Source organism: Caretta caretta, chromosome 21 (genome assembly GCF_965140235.1).
Source record: "Caretta caretta isolate rCarCar2 chromosome 21, rCarCar1.hap1, whole genome shotgun sequence".
In the NCBI taxonomy this organism is placed as follows: domain Eukaryota; kingdom Metazoa; phylum Chordata; order Testudines; family Cheloniidae; genus Caretta; species Caretta caretta.
Genome location: NC_134226.1, coordinates 14,166,530 through 14,182,693, shown reverse-complemented (window position 1 = coordinate 14,182,693; position 16,164 = coordinate 14,166,530). Strand labels below are relative to the sequence as shown.

The following is a 16,164-nucleotide window of genomic DNA, read 5'->3' as shown; positions in this document are numbered from 1 at the left end:
CCACAGCCATGCCCACACTCTGCCCCAGACCCCGCCACCGCTCACTGCTCCCCCGCCACACTTGCTGCATTCCTCCTCTTCCCACCCCCATGAGAACCACACTACTCCCCGCATCTCTCCTCCACACTCCCCTTCCCCTCAGGCCCCGCTGCTTGTGCTCTCCATGTCCCTTCTCTCCTCCACCCCCACCCCTGTGAGAACCCCACCGCCGACAGGGACGAGGTGAGCGGTGAGTGGCAGGCAGGCGGGGGGGACTTGCAGGGGAAAGGGGGTGAAGGAGAGGAGGGACATGGGGAGCGGAGGGGGGAAGAGGAGGGACTCAGCCAGGCAGTGGGGGGCGATGGGGGGGCCTTTGGGAAGGGGAAGAGTAGGGACCGGAAGAGGGGAAGCCTAGGTGGGGCCACCATGGCCCAGGCATCCAGTGGCAGGTCGGTGGTGGCTTAACCTCCCCTGGCCTATTATACCTGCTGCCCATGTGCCTGGCTCTGTAACAGATCCTGTTTAATTTGTACTGATCTAACAGTTCCATCTTCCTCTTCACGTTCCCCTTTCTTTGTCCAGCCAGGTAATCATTAACATGGGGTTTCTAGCCGCAGCTGTAAATTAAAAGACAGTAATTTTGTTTCAAGAGGGCTTATTAGAAAGATAAGCTGAGAACAAAACTCTGACAGACAACCTGCTCCTTGTCCTGGGGCTGGTGAACTAGTTAGCAGTTGTTTGAGACCTCGGGAAAGCAGGGCTGTCCTCGAAAATGACTCAGGATCATTGGATGATAACGCTACAGAAAGTGTTTTACCTGCTTCTGGCCATAATCGGGATCCCATGTGAGTATGCGGGGCAGGAGGGGTGTGGCTGGATAGTCATCTTCATACATTTTAAAGCTGAAAGGAAAAATTGTGATCCTGCATCCATCTCATAGCTTCTGGTTGCCCTGGAACAGGGCTTTTAGAAAGACACACCCGGTCTTGACTTAAAGACTTCTAGGGATGGAGAATCCACCAAGTCCCTAGATGAGTTACCTTCGCTGTCAAAAAGGTGCATTTTATATTCAGTCTCTATTTGTCGAGCTTCAACTTCCAGCCACTGGATTTTTGTCATGCCTTTGTCTGCTAGGTTAAAGAGCTCACTACTATCAGAAATCATTTTCATGTATAGGTACTTGTAGACCCTGATCAAGTGGTTTCTTAATCTTCCCTCTGCTACCCTAAATAGACCGTGCTTCTGAAATCTCTAACTGTACGGCAAGTTTCCCATACCTAAGTGAACTCGCAATAGCTCTTTTCTAAGCCCTTTCCGGTGTTTCAACTTCCTTTTTGAAATGTGGACACCTGGACACGCTATTTCAAACCTGGGGAAACAACTTTGAATTTTGGGGGCTGTTTTTTTTCTGACTAGCTCTAGCTATAGAATGGAAGATCACTTCTGAGCATTATCCAGACTGAACCCCGGGTTTCTAAGTGCCACAGGAGATGAAGATGCTCAGGGAACAGGAGAACAGCTGGGGCACAAAAAAAATATGAACCTCTTGATTTCTTTTGCTGCAAATGTTTTCTGCACCATCCTCAATTTTTAATAAGAACTTAAAAAATTTCTGGGTGAAATCTTGGCTCCATTGAAGTCAGTAGCAAAATTCCCATTGAAATCCTCGCTTTGTTGGAGTCATCCTCTGTCTCTTTTTGAATTACGTGATGTAGAGATCAATGCTGCTGCTGCCCTATTAAATGTGACCTGAAAAGGATTTTTAAACGACTGGGTTTGTCTCTTTTTGCTTCTTTATTATAGATAAACTTTTAAATCTTTATAACGAAAAGGAACTTCTTTAAAGCATTAGATCTTGTCTATCTGGGTGAGAACTTGACCGGCATAGTTATTCCACAGTAACTAACAGCTAAATCACAGAATTGTTATGCTGCTCAGTTTCCCCTGTGTAGACAAGCCCTTTAAAATGTCAAGAATGTTAATCCCTTGGTTTTGCTAGAGGACTTCTCTGTGGGATCTCAGCTGTATATTGGGTGCTTTCTTACAATTTAAATGCAGGCAGTGTTGAATCTTTAACATATACTGTCTTTTCCTACATGTTTGTTAGGCATTGGAGTTGAAAAAGGGTTAATTAACCATAACAACACTTAGCCTGTCTGGCTAAAAATCCCTTCCCCTCTGTTACTTAGCTTGCTTTCTCCTGTCTCTTGTGATATTATCATCTCCTCAGTTTTCCATTTGCCTACGGAGTTACAGCATGGACAAAAACTTGAATTTTTAATGCACAAACAAGCAGCCTCTCTCCTTCCCTCTTTTGCTTCTTTCTGGATGAAGCTAAGACATTGGTTTCCCATTTGCAGGTCATCTGTAATACAACCGGGCAAGAATCTCTCTCCAGACAAACAGCAGCACCCCCTCTTGGGCCTGTTTGCCTCAGGGCATGTCTACGTGTGCAAACTGACCAGAATCGCTACTGTGAAACGGTGGTCTGCAATAGCTAGCTGGGAATGAGTGCCCACATGGGTTAGAAGGGGGGTGAAGAGGAGCTTACTTTGCTCTGGCTATGCTAGTCAATTTCCGTGTGTAAATGAGATGTGAAGGGTGTTGGGACCCCACGTGGCTGGTGGTATAAGCTGTCAGCTTGTTTCACAACATATGTGATGGTTCTCAGGGTACCCAGGACTGTCAGTCATGTTGGTATCCTCAGCCTGTAGCGTGAGGGACTCTTGCTTGTGCTTAGCTGGGTGACAGCTCCCTGACACCACCAGCCTGCCAGACACTCCTGCACTCTCCTCTGGGCTGTACCAGCCCTGGCTTTGCCTTGCAAGTTAACAATAGGTGCAGCAGTCCCCAACCCCCTTTGACGCATTCCCCTGTGATGTCCAGCCCCTGCCACTGGCTACTCAGAGAAATACCAGGTCTGCTGTCCCACCATGGCTTGCAGGGTCTGTGGCTCCAGGGCAGCCCCCCCCCCCCCCGCATCTGGGACCCCAGGGCTTCCAGATATAGCTCAGAAGCCGGGGTTCGCAGAGCTTCCAGGCTCCTTGCTGACTAGATTCAGCTCTGGTCCAGCACTTTGCTTAATCCCACAGCGTTTAGATCTATTTCTAGTGAGAACAAGAATAAGTTTCTGATCAAAGATTCAACATTCAAGTGACAGCGAGTGAGGATCTTGGAAACAAATGATTACATATCAAACAAAATCATAACCTGCTTTCTAGAGACCAAACTTAACTAACAAGTTAACCTCCTGTCTAAAGAAATTTCTCATCCAACAGCTTCTGCAGTTTTTCAGCCAAACTTGGCTGAGATCCTGTTTTCGTGAATGGACACGTTGTCCATTTACTTCCTAGGTGCAGGGTCATGGGGTGTCTTCTTTGCCTCTGCTTACAACCCAGCTTGATTGCCTGTGTTCTGAGACAGGCTAACCACCTGTGGCTTGTCTTACCTGGTGACTTTGCATCTCTTTGTTGACTTCCTGAGTATCCAGATTGATAGAGCCAGAAGAGTTCCCAGAAGTTACCTACTACAGGACAGGCCTAACAAAGAAAATAACAGAACGCCACTAGCCATCACCTTCAGCCCCCAACTAAAACCCCTCCAACGCATTATTAAGGATCTACAACCTATCCTAAAGGATGACCCAACACTCTCACAAGTCTTGGGAGACAGGCCAGTCCTTGCCTACAGACAGCCCCGCAACCTGAAGCAAATACTCACCAACAACCACATACCACACAACAGAACCACTAACCCAGGAACTTATCCTTGCAACAAAGTCCGTTGCCAATTGTGCCCACATATCTATTCAGGGGACACCATCACAGGGCCTAATAACATCAGCCACACTATCAGAGGCTCGTTCACCTGCACATCCACCAATGTGATATATGCCATCATGTGCCAGCAATGCCCCTCTGCCATGTACATTGGTCAAACTGGACAGTCTCTACGTAAAAGAATAAATGGACACAAATCAGATGTCAAGAATTATAACATTCATAAACCAGTCGGAGAACACTTCAATCTCTCTGGTCACACAATCACAGACATGAAGGTCGCTATCTTAAAACAAAAAAACTTCAAATCCAGACTCCAGCGAGAAACTGCTGAATTGGAATTCATTTGCAAATTGGATACTATTAATTTAGGCTTAAATAGAGACTGGGAGTGGCTAAGTCATTATGCAAGGTAGCCTGTTTCCTCTTGTTTTTTCCTACCCCCCCCCCCCAGATGTTCTGGTTTAACTTGGATTTAAACTTGAAGAGTGGTCAGTTTAGATGAGCTATTACCAGCAGGAGAGTGAGTTTGTGTGTGTATGGGGGTGGGGGGGGATGTGAGAAAACCTGGATCTATGCAGGAAATAGCCCGACTTGATTATGTAAAGAGTTGTCACTTTGGATGGGCTAGCACCAGCAGGAGAGTGAATTTGTGTGGGGGGGTGGAGGGTGAGAAAACCTGGATTTGTGCTGGAAATGGCCCACCTGTTGATCACTTTAGATAAGCTATTACCAGCAGGACAGTGGGGTGGTAGGAGGTATTGTTTCATATTCTCTGTGTGTATGTAAAGTCTGCTGCAGTTTCCACGGTATGCATCTGATGAAGTGAGCTGTAGCTCACGAAAGCTCATGCTCAAATAAATTGGTTAGTCTCTAAGGTGCCACAAGTACTCCTTTTCTTTTTGAGTATCCATTGTGTTTGTTTAATTTCCATCCCAAGGGAGAGACTGGCGAATAAACATCTCTTGTCTGACCGAAAACCTGGTTCTTCACCTCTGTTGGTGACTCGTGCCTTAATAAAGACTCTGTGAAAATATTTGCAGCCGATGTACATAACCCCTTACGTCGCATCTATACACACATTTCACAGCAATATTAATGACTAGGGCCACCCTGGCTTTCATTTAAGCCCCCCCATGACATTCTGTGGTGAACCAGGATGTATGCACCAGAATCAGGACATTCCTGTAACCCCCTTGCCAAGCGGCATTGAGGGGATCTTGGGTCACAGCATAGGTCTGTGCTGTGCTGTTCTGTTGGCCCTAGGGCTCAGCTGCAGCAGAGTGGGGGGGAAGATGGGTTTGCTTCCAACTCAAACAGCTGTGGAAATGTCTCTTTCAGCAAACGTCATGACCTTCGTGATCTTCTGGCGGAGGGACTGCTTGATCTCTGCCTCCAGCCGCTACCACCTGATGGCGATGTCCTTGGCCGACACCGTGGTTCTCGTTCTCATTGTTCTCGTGGAGATGATCCTGAAATGCTACAGCACGGAGCCGTTCTGGTACCGGGACCCCTGGTGCACCCTCCGGGACGTCTTCAATTACGGTGCAGTCAACGCCTCCGTCTGGCTGGTGGTGTCCTTCACCGTCGAGCGCTTCGTGGCTATCAACACCTTCAAGCTGAAGGCAAAGCTGTGCTCCCGGAGACGCACGCTCTACATTATCGCCCTGGTTCACGTCTGCAGCTACCTAGTGGCTATGCCGTATTATTGGTCCAACAGATCGGAAAGGGTGAATGGGACGGGGCGGGCGGTCTGCAAATTTAACCCTGACCTTCCCAGCTCTTACGTTGAGGGGCTGGTTTGGTTTCAAACCTCACTCGTCAACATTGTCCCTTATGTCATCATCTTCACCTTGAACAGCCTGACCCTCAGGCAGATCGTCCTCAGCAACAAAGTGCACTGTGTGATGGCCGGAGGGCTCCACCGAGTGAACTCTGGAACCCAATTCAGGTACCAGAAGAAGAAATCCATCCTCCTCCTTGTGACTGTCTCGATGACATTCGCTTATCTGGGCGCCACCAGGTTTGTCACGCAGATTATTCTCAGGACCTGCCATTATGACATAGAGAGACAGGATTACTCTAAGGCTATTAACATTGCGGTGGACATTGGTACTATGCTGGAACTGACCAACTCAGCTGTGAACATGTATCTCTATGCCTGCACCCAGACTGCCTTCCGCAGGGAGCTAATCCATTGCCTCAAGGCTCTCCTCTCTCCCTGCAAAGCACAGAGAACGCACCCATCAGCCATCTTCCAGGTATAATGCACATGTATGCATACACACACGCTGCCTTATGGAGATGTCCTGCTGCATGTCTCCCCAGAGGCAGGTATATCTCCCTGTGTTTAATGAGAGGACTTGCCTTATCCCAGCCAGGAGTGAGGATAAGAGAAATGGGCCTAGCATTAGGTATGTAAAATAAATTCAGTTCAACTTAACATCTTCAGCAGATCGATAGCAGGCCATACGTTCCGGCTTTGTCATCGACTGGCGTGGAGTGTCGGTAGTTTGGATGTGAACTAACACATAGCTATCCCAGCCCCTCCGAGTGACTCCTTCAGCGCTCTGGGGAAAACTGGCTGTGATTTGTCAACGTTAGAGGGGCTTAGAATGAGAGCTGGCCAAAATTCAGGATTTCTGGTTTGTGGGAAACTTCTGTATTTTAGAACTTGTTTCCTTCTGAATGGGAACAAAAGCGCATTTTTTGAAATTTCCCACAACTCAGAAATTCTGAAAGAAAAATAAATGGTTCAGAAACAGGGACACACAATCTGCTCCTTGGGACCCCAGCAGCGGCTGAGTGAAATTGACTTGATTCTTTTCTGTTTCAGGCAGTGGCTGCCAGGGCTGGCAGGGTCTGTGGCTCCAGGGCACCCCCACTATGTGGGACCTTAGGGCTTCCAGACTCCTGATCCAGCTGGCTCCCAGGGCTGCCAGCTCAGAAGCTGGGGTTCACAGAGCTTCCAGGCTCCTTGCAGATTAGAGATGGAGATAGAGCTCCCTGAGCTTTCAGGTTCCCAGGTCTGCAGCAGAGATCCTGGAAGCCCAGGCATGGCAGTGCTGCCCTGGAGTCATGGACCTGGGAAGCTCATGGTCTCCAGCAGCCTGCCAGGAAAGTTAATCAAACCCGAGATATTTCTGAAAAACATTTTGGGTTCAATGAATTGGTATGTTCCAGCAAAACTTTTTCACTGTGTTTTCATGTTTGCATACTGGGTTTTTCAGTGCAAGCCATTGGCAGCCTGCTAACATTCTACCAGTTCTGGGCATGCTCAGGTAGCTTCGGGAAAAGCATAGGCAGGGGAAGGAGAATAATCTCTATTGATATATCAGCTGTATCCCTAGGGTTTGTATCACATCCAGAGTTGTATCAATTCAAAATCTGTCTATAGACCAGGCCTAAGTGAAGTCAAAAATATAGCCTTCACGTTGCGCTGAGGGTTCTCGGACCGCATCTTAACAGAGAGCTTGTCCCCGGGGCACCTTCCTCCTGGTCACTAGCTTGTGAAAGACATCCCCTCCCAATCCCAGCCACGTAACGGCCCTGTGACAGCTGCCCTAGAGACCGCCGTACTCCTGAATGGTGAAATGGCTCCTGCAGAAAGCACCTGCAATGGCCTGGGGGAGAGAGAGGTCTCTGTCTTATCCATGATGCCACCACAGCCCAAGGCTAATTGACCCTAATTCGTTTCTCCATTTTCAGTTGGGCTAAACTCAGACTCCACACCCTGGTCTTCAATCTGTGTTGGGTCTTACCAGGAACTGGCTTAAGCCTTCATAACACTTAGCAGTGTCCTTCAGAGGAGCCATCTGAGTGCACTGGCAGCAGGCGATGTGGAGTGCTGCATTTCTTGGAGATGTTTGTATTTGACTCCCGTGCAACCCATCAAACCAGCCCTGAGCGCCAAACCACGCATGTCAAAGCTCAGAGAGCTCTGAAAAGCTCCACCATTAAGAAACAAAGAGCATTGCTTCAGAGTGGCTTTGCCTTTCTAGGGGCTTCTTTGTACTTTGGTTAAAAAGAGAGTATTGTAGTGTGTAGGTTGGGTCTAGTACTGTGAGTGAGAAAGTACAGGCTTCTATGTACTTGTCAAGCACTTTGCGAGTGCTGATAGACGCACCTCAAAGGCTTGGGCCCAGATAAGGCCCTGAGAGTTCAGGGCCCCCACAACGTCGAGCACCAAAGGCCGGCTTAGTTTTGGGACGTGCTGTAGACCATGACCGTGACCTTCCAGAAAGGAGGTGTGGGTAGGGCCTAATCCCCCTAGGCAAAGATTCAGATTCCTAGGTGTTAAGGAGCCTGATCGGATAATCAAAAATTCGGATAATGGGAAAGTGTGAGGCTGCAGCGCCATCTAGTGGCCACAGGAGAGCTCACCCACGTCTGGACCCGTGCGTGCCGGTTGTTCGGTTAATACGGAGAGCCGCCGGATATCGGCTCAACGGGGTTCTGCTGTATTCCCTTCGCAACCCGCTGAGCATTTCTTCTTCTGTATCTCTGATTTTTAAGAGCAGGTCGGACAAACACCTGTCGGGGGGGAGGGATAGCTCAGAGGTTTGAGCATTGGCCTGCTAAACCCAGGGTTGTGAGCTCAATCCTTGAGGGATCCATTTAGGGATTTGGGGCAAAAATTGGGGATTGGTCCTGCTTTGAGCAGGGGGTTGGACTAGATGACCTCCTGAGGTCCCTTCCAACCCTGATATTCTATGACGGTCTAGAATAATACTTAGTCCTGCCATGAGTGCAGGGGACTGGACTAGATGACCTCGTGCCGTCCCTTCCAGTCCTGCAATTCTATGATTTACCCTATTGCTATGGCTATCGCCTCTCGTGGGCATATTCCCAGCGTGTAGTGGGTGCCTGCCTGCCTGCTGCTGCTACCATCAGCTCTTGGGCTAGGTCTGACACAGAGCTCTTTCACTTCTGAGTCTAGCGGCGGGTGCCGGGCTGTGTTCTGGGGCGCTAAGCCCTGGACCAGAGCGTGATTTTGGTAGCATGTAGGTAAAGACTGAATGAGATGCTCACACTGCAGATTGTCCCACAGAGGTGACAATTCACACGTCTTTGTTTGGAGTCATCCCGAGAGCCTCCTTTCTCAGCGCTCGCTGCCTTACTCTGAGCGATCCGTGGACTCCTTCGGAGACAGCAGCCTGGCTGCCCTACAAGTGCTGGTTTGCTCACGAGATGTTTGCTCCTTTCCGAGTCGGCCTGGGCCAGAATGACCAGGGGGGCAGCGGCCGGCGCACGGTGGTTTGGCTCCTTGAGCTGGCTGAGTCCCAAGAGGGGGTGAGGTGAAGCAGCAAAGAGACGAAGCTGCTGGCTGGAGTGAAAGTTCGGAGCTGGCTTCATTTGAGCAGAACCCGTTTCCATGTCTCTGTTCCCACCGAAGCAGCCCCCTGTCCCTGCTTACGGTCACCTGGCCTGCCTCCTGCCTGTGGAGGCAATGGTGCTCGGATAACGAACCCGACTTTAGGTTCAGAGTCCAGGCTAAGTTCTCCAGCCAGGGCTAGCTGCTGCATCCCCGTGCTCCTCTCCCTGGCTTGTCTCACCTGTTTCTCTGTCCAGCCGCCCCATCAGATTCCAGGTAACATTTACATAAGGGAATGTTCCCCAGGGGGCTGCCACGCAGCGTGGGGGCTTGAGTGAGCTGGAGTCGGCCTAGGTTCAGCGACTGGTGAATCGGGCTCATGTTTATTTACATAAGTGTAGGGAAAACCCGGTGTTTGCCCAGCCGCTCTGAACGAGGGCGGAGCAGCTGGGCAGCAGCAGGAACAGGACGTGCAACTGTATCTGGTGCCCATGCCAGAGCTGGGAGGCCACCTGTGAGATTCAGCTCCCTGCCCAGTCCCAGGCTCCAGCCCTGCCCTGTGATGCTGAGCTGGGGCAGCAGGCAGGCGGGCCGAGTGCTGGGGACAAAGGATCATAGAGCTGGGCCCCATCCCTCAGCAGGCTGGCCCTGCCCATGCCCTACTATCTAGTCTCATTCCCAGCCCATCACTGGCTGGCCCCAGCCTCCATGACTCAACGTGCCCGCCTCTGGGACTCCCCCCCCATCCCAGACTCAGCAACCGCCCTGGCCCTCAGCAGCCGTTTGCCTCTCCTGAGCTCCACCCCAGGCCTCCTGGCTGCGCCCCTCAGGCTGCCCTCTGCTCCGGGCCAGCCACACGCTTGTCCCCCACCTTTAGCCAAGCCCTACAGGGTGCAGCTAGCCCCTAACAATTCTCCTTCCTTACTCAGCTCCTCCATCCCCTGGCTCTTTCCAGCGGCGTTCCCGTACTGAAGAGCCTAGGCCGGCAGAGGACGGGCCGAGGCCTGCGGAGCCCAGGGTCCCCGGCTCCCCCCGGCACGGCTCCCGTTCGGGCTAACCCTGCAGAGACATGTTGGCAGTTTGGAGAGATAAAGGCTGTTTGTTTTGCCGCTCTGCCAGCAGCTCAATTTCCTGGGAGGGTGAAAGCCCTCGGCCGGGTACCCTGTCCCGTCATGGAGACCCATACAGTGCTAGGGGCAGGCGGGGAGGGGAGCAGAGTGGAGAGGGGACAAGGAAGGGAGAGAAAGGGCACGAATGAAGGCAGGGGTGGAGGGGCAGAGGGGAGAGGTGAGGCAAGCAGAGTGCTGGGGGGGGGGGGACAGAGAAGGGGGAAAGGGAGGGGTGGGGGTTCCTGGGAATGACCTGCAGACAAAAGCTCCCACTGAGGAATCTGCTGCTGTTGCCTAGCCCATAGCTGGGAGACCCACAGTGCAGGGATGGGGTGTGCAGTGGGCAGAGGGGGCTGTGCAGTGAGATGGGGTGTGGCAGGCAGGAGGGGCTGTGCAGTGAGATGGGGTGTGGCAGGCAGGAGGGGCTGTGGAGGGGCAGAGGGGGCTGTGCAGTGAGATGGGGTGTGGCAGGCAGGAGGGGCTGTGGAGGGGCAGAGGGGGCTGTGCAGTGAGATGGGGTGTGGCAGGCAGGAGGGGCTGTGGAGGGGCAGAGGGGGCTGTGCAGTGAGATGGGGTGTGGCAGGCAGGAGGGGCTGTGGAGGGGCAGAGGGGGCTGTGCAGTGAGATGGGGTGTGGCAGGCAGGAGGGGCTGTGGAGGGGCAGAGGGGGCTGTGCAGTGAGATGGGGTGTGGCAGGCAGGAGGGGCTGTGGAGGGGCAGAGGGGGCTGTGCAGTGAGATGGGGTGTGGCAGGCAGGAGGGGCTGTGGAGGGGCAGAGGGGGCTGTGCAGTGAGATGGGGTGTGGCAGGCAGGAGGGGCTGTGGAGGGGCAGAGGGGGCTGTGCAGTGAGATGGGGTGTGGCAGGCAGGGGGGCTGTGGAGGGGCAGAGGGGGCTGTGCAGTGAGATGGGGTGTAGCAGGCGGGAGGGGCTGTGCAGTGAGATGGGGTGTAGCAGGCAGGAGGGGCTGTGGAGGGGCAGAGGGGGCTGTGCAGTGAGATCGGGTGTAGCAGGCAGGGGGGCTGTGGAGGGGCAGAAGGGGCTGTGCAGTTAGATGGGGTGTAGCAGGCGGGAGGGGCTGTGCAGTGAAATGGGGTGTAGCAGGCAGGAGGGGCTGTGCAGTGAGATGGGGTGTAGCAGACAAGGGGGCTGTGGAGAGGTAGAGGGGGCTGTGCAGTGAGATGGGGTGTAGCAGGCAGGGGGGCTGTGGAGGGGTAGAGGGGGCTGTGCAGTGAGATGGGGTGTAGCAGACAAGGGGGCTGTGGAGGGGTAGAGGGGGCTGTGCAGTGAGATGGGGTGTAGCAGGCAGCGGGTCTATGCAGTGAGATGGGGTGTAGCAGGCAGGGGGCTGTGGAGGGGCAGAGGGGGCTGTGCAGTGAGATGGGGTGTAGGAGGCGGGAGGGGCTGTGCAGTGAGATGGGGTGTAGCAGGCAGGGGGGCTGTGGAGGGGCAGAGTGGCCTTTGCCTGGCACCCGGAGCCCAGCTCTGGTCTGTGGGGCCATGCTGGGCTGTCCACGTGGGTGCCCCAGGGCTCACCTCCCTGCCGTGGGGGGTGGCTGGCCAGGGGTCTGTCCTGGGCCCTAACCAGGTGTGACAGAATACAGCCCTGTGTTCACACCCTACGCCTGCCTGCACTAAGGTCAGTGCAAGGGACGCCTTGTGGTGGGTCAGTTCAAAACTCCTCGTTTGCTGATCAATAATCCGACGGCCACATGCACGGAGCGGCGCGACCTGCTAAACACCAGCTGAGCTCACGGCCTGGAGTATGTTGTGCAGAGAAGTCTGGGGAGTGGTGGAACCAGTTCCTCGGAGACAAAGAGCGAGCTGACACCTCACCCAGGCGTAAACAAGACCGATGGATTGCTACCTGCTAAGTGGCCGTTCTTTGGCAGGGGCAAAAAATCGACGTCATTAGCAAAGAACCAGCATGAAGTTCCCACCACACAGACTTCCTGGTGCCTCGCTCCCGGCGGGAAATGCTTCTCAAAGGGGGACAGGACTATACAAAGGAAGCGGCAGACCCCCCCGGGACCCCTCTCTCTTTCCCTGCCCATTGCATTCACTGCACCTGAAGTGACAAAGGGGGCGTTTGTTGGATCTGGAGGAGGGGTCCTGCCCTGAAGAGACTGGTCAGTCAGGCCGCAGAAAGCACCTGGTGAGAAAACGGGGGTTTGAATCTAATAGACTGTGTTAAGCTGGGCACCAGCAGGGTTTTATCTTTATTTTTCTTGTAACCCTATCTGACTTTTCTGCCTCGTTGCTTGTACTCACTTGGAATCTCTCTTTGTCCGTAATGCACTTGTTTGATCTAATCCAGCGTGTTCCAGCCGTGCCTGGGTAACTCCGTTTGGGGTAACAATTTGGGTGCATATTCTTCCCTTAAAGGAATAACGGACTTAATATATTGGTACTGCCCAGCCAGGAGGGGGCATTTCTGGGGGGCAATGTGTTGGGGTCACTCTGTGAGAGGCCAGGTGTGGCTGGCTGGCTGCAGCACACGCAGACATGGCTGGGAGTGATTTGCACGCTGGAGCAATGCAGGGCAAAGGGCACCTCAGGTTGCAGGGCAGGGGTGACTCGTCGGTCTGGCTGGCACCCGGGCACGTCACACCCCAACGGCTGGTTTTTGCAAGGGTCGGGGAAGGTGACTGAGCCTGCCGCCCTCTTGCTGGGGGGAGGGGAGAGACCACAGGGCTTGGGTTCTGTGCCCACATCAGCTGGGCCCTCTGGGAGGAGCAGGGGCCTTGCGGGATGTGGATTTGGGCTGCAGCCAGGCTGGGGTTGGGACCTGGCTGCGGCTGGCTGGGGTCACCTCCCTGGTGACCTGGGCCAGAGTCAAAGCAGAGACCCAGAGCTGAGAGGCCCACGCTGACAGCCGCAGCCCTCCCCCCACCCCCCCCAAGTGCAGGGAACTGTCCCCAAGGGCAGGAAGAGCCCTGGGCGCTTTAACAAAGGCTTAAAATATGGAACAAGCTCCGGCGTTGTAAGAGCGAGCGGCCAACGGGGGCTGCTCCCCGCCCCGACACCACAGCATAGCATGACAGGTTCAGGCCCCAGCTTGGGCTTCCATGAACATGGGCAGAGGGGAGCAGCCCTGAGGGAGGAATGAATGGAACCACTTACAGAGCTGGACCCTCTGGAGATCGGCAGGGCCCGAGGAGAGCCAGCGGGAGCCTGGCTGGGTGCGAGACCTCTGGGAGTTCAGGCAAGCTGGAGAAGAGCATTCAGCCCCAGGATGGCTCCACAGAGTCTGCTGGGGTCCTGGGAGGGAGGAAGTAAAAAAGAGAAGAGGGATCCATTCCTGGGCATTACAGAGCAGCGGGTTTAACCTGGGCCCTGCAGAGGGGGCTGGCTGCAGGCTGCACAGCCCTAATGCTTGCACTCCAGCAGCTCCCCACTCCCTGTGGGGAACGGCGGGGCCCACTACAGCAGGGGCCTGGCTGGCGAGACAGCGCAGGGAAAGGCCACAGAGAGCAGGGGCTGCTCGGAACAAAGTCTGCTCGAGCCGCTTCCCATCTGGCTTTGAAGAGCGAATGGGTTACCAGGGCAGAGGAAAAGCAAATCCCCGCCCGGCTGGGAGGGTTGGCGAGTGTTTGGACAGTGCTTTAAGCATGAGAGGTGCCAGCTAGATGCCAGGTACTGGTGAGACTTACAGCCTAGTCCACGTTCTAAGGGCTTTGCTCGGGAGCTCGGCCCTCGGTGTGTTCCCAGTGCACCTGTCGCCTTGCTGGTTAGCTGTGCCTGCATTTCCCCGCACCCAGCCGCAGGGGGCTGCCCACAGGGGCATGGCTCTACATTGGCTCGGCCACCGTTGCATGTGAAAATGTAGCCTACGCTAGCTGCGCTTGCCACCCCACCGTCCTTGTTTTCAGATGGGGAAACCGAGGCACGGACAGGTGACGGGCCTCGTTTTCAAACCGCCTCACCGTTATGTGGGCAAACAGACGCGTGCAACTGTGAGTGTGATTTGCACCCGCTGGGGAATGTACCTTGGGACTCAGGCAGGAGTGCAGGAAGGGCGGCTAGCCCCGTCCACACCCCCCCGCTCTGCCGCGGCTCCGGCGTTGGCTCCAGCACGCTGACGCGCTCGGAGCTAGTGCAGGTCTGTCTGAGCCGGGAACGCCAGGGCCACGTAGACACCAAGCTGCCCGAAAACACACGATGGCTCAGTTGGGGTGGAATTGAGATGGCTCCCGCCAGGGGTCTGTTCGGGGCACTGCTGGCGGGATTGAGAGGCCGGGGAGGAGAACGTTGCCTTCTGCCCTGAAAGCTGGTTCTTGACTGAGGTCCCCCAAGCGTTTCCGTGCGTCTGTCTGCCTGTCGCCCTGCCAAGGGCTCAGCTTACGGGAGGAGTCCCTGCAGCGGGCCTTTGCTCACCGTGATTCCACAGCTGCGCAGGCTCCAGCTGCCCTCCGAAGAGGCCGCAGGTTGGTTCATGTCCCTGGGGGGGTCGATGTGAAATCTCCCAGCGGAGGTCTGGAAGCCCAGCGAATGGGTGCCATGCAGTAGTATGCTGGCTACACAGGTCCCAGCCCACCCGCGATGCCCTGAGCACCTCGCGGTCGGGCCTGAAGCAGGGGCACCCAGACGTGTGACTAGAAGGCGAATGTCACGTCGGGCGATAATTAAAGGCTCGCGTAACAGCTAGCCTGGCCCGCTGTAAACACCAACGTAGCGCAGCCCCCTTCATGGCCTTCTCGGGCACGTCTCCGACTTCTGATCAGACCCCTCTGGCAGGCAGCTTGGGCGCACCCCATCTCCGGTGTCCTGTGCCAGCCTCCCCCTGGGGCAGTGCAGGGTACGGCCACCCAGCGAGCACCGGCCTGCTGCAGCACGGCTCCAAGCCGGGATCGCTGCTGGGCGTGGCCCGGACCCCGGGCTCTGAGACGCTTCCCACCCACTAGGTGTCAGCTATTTTTAGCCCCACCAGTGTGAATCAGGTGGAGCTGGGCTCGGAGACTCGCTTCGGTGGGGTTTTTTTGCCATGTCGACACTAACTCAGTTATAAGAGCTGCTCCCTTTGATCTCACCCACCTGTCCCCTGGCCACTGTCACAGCTTCTCTCTAATGGCTCTTTGGGCCTTGGACTCCTAATGGCCACGGAACCAATGGGAGTTGGGCACCTAAATCCCATGGAGGATGTAGGCTTTTGTTCTCATGATCACAAATTAATCTGAATTTGGCCATCTGTCTGCCTTCCTTTGGTGTTTAAAGGGACAGGGCCCCTTCTCATGGTGGGCATTTGTCTGAACACTGACTCGCCTCTGATGAGTTATTGACGGATTAGCACAGGGTGCAGGGAGGACTCCCAGTGCCTTTAGAGGACGGGATGAGCCATCAGTCTCACCAGGAAAACAGGTGAGAGAAACTATAAAGGGAGATTTAGTGCAGAGAAATAGGAAGTGGAGCCTGTAAGAAGGGATAAAATCAAACATCCGATTAGCAGAGGTGGGATCAGATTTGCCCCCCTGCGGTGTGAATCTACCCCTCAAGCCAAATGCTGGATTGGGGCAGTGACGCCCGCCCAGGACCGTTGGCACAGGGATCCATCTCTGCCTGGGTCCATGCCCTCCGCACTGTTCCTAATGATGGAGCAATTCCAGCTCCATTAATCCAGGGGACTCTTTACCTGCCCTTTTATGACAGGCCTTAATGCGGGTCACCCAGAGGCAGGGGATCTGTGCGGACGTTCAGTGACTCGAATGGAACTGGCAGGTCAGAAGGGTGAGAGCAGCTGGACTCTGGCTCAGGATAGAGCACGCCCAAGGGCACCGCCCTACCGTGCTGCGGGCCGGATTCAGTTCTATCCCAGCAGTGTGAAGGCCTTGTTCAGTGACATGATTCTGCGTTTACACGGCCACAACAGAGCAGGAGCAGGCCCCAAAGCTCTTCTTATGGAAGCGTGTTGTCCCTTTAAGATTGAAATCCACACCAGTGAACATCACTCTCCCCCTCCCTTCGGGTAACCGGAGATGGCTCCATTGTA

General features: G+C 54.3%; 2 protein-coding genes across 2 annotated transcripts in view; one reads left to right on the top strand and one right to left on the bottom strand.

The window, feature by feature from the left end:
* The first annotated feature begins 5,102 nt into the window (after positions 1–5,102).
* Positions 5,103–6,679, top strand: LOC125625151 (putative G-protein coupled receptor 139). Its single transcript, XM_048826854.2, has one exon. It carries the CDS (start codon positions 5,108–5,110, stop codon positions 6,023–6,025), a length of 918 nt encoding a protein of 305 aa, XP_048682811.1. The 5' UTR covers positions 5,103–5,107; the 3' UTR covers positions 6,026–6,679.
* An 819-nt stretch (positions 6,680–7,498) lies between these two features.
* LOC142069771 (uncharacterized) overlaps positions 7,499–16,164 on the bottom strand; it is an 11,275-nt gene continuing 2,609 nt past the window's right edge. Inside the window, exons 2-5 of the mRNA XM_075122131.1 lie at positions 13,302–13,439; positions 10,500–12,330; positions 8,946–9,033; positions 7,499–7,660 (exon numbers count right to left, since the gene is read on the bottom strand). Coding sequence (XP_074978232.1) covers positions 7,499–7,660; positions 8,946–9,033; positions 10,500–11,680 — 1,431 coding nt within the window. The 5' untranslated portion in view covers positions 11,681–12,330; positions 13,302–13,439. The remainder of the gene's footprint in view (positions 7,661–8,945; positions 9,034–10,499; positions 12,331–13,301; positions 13,440–16,164) is intronic.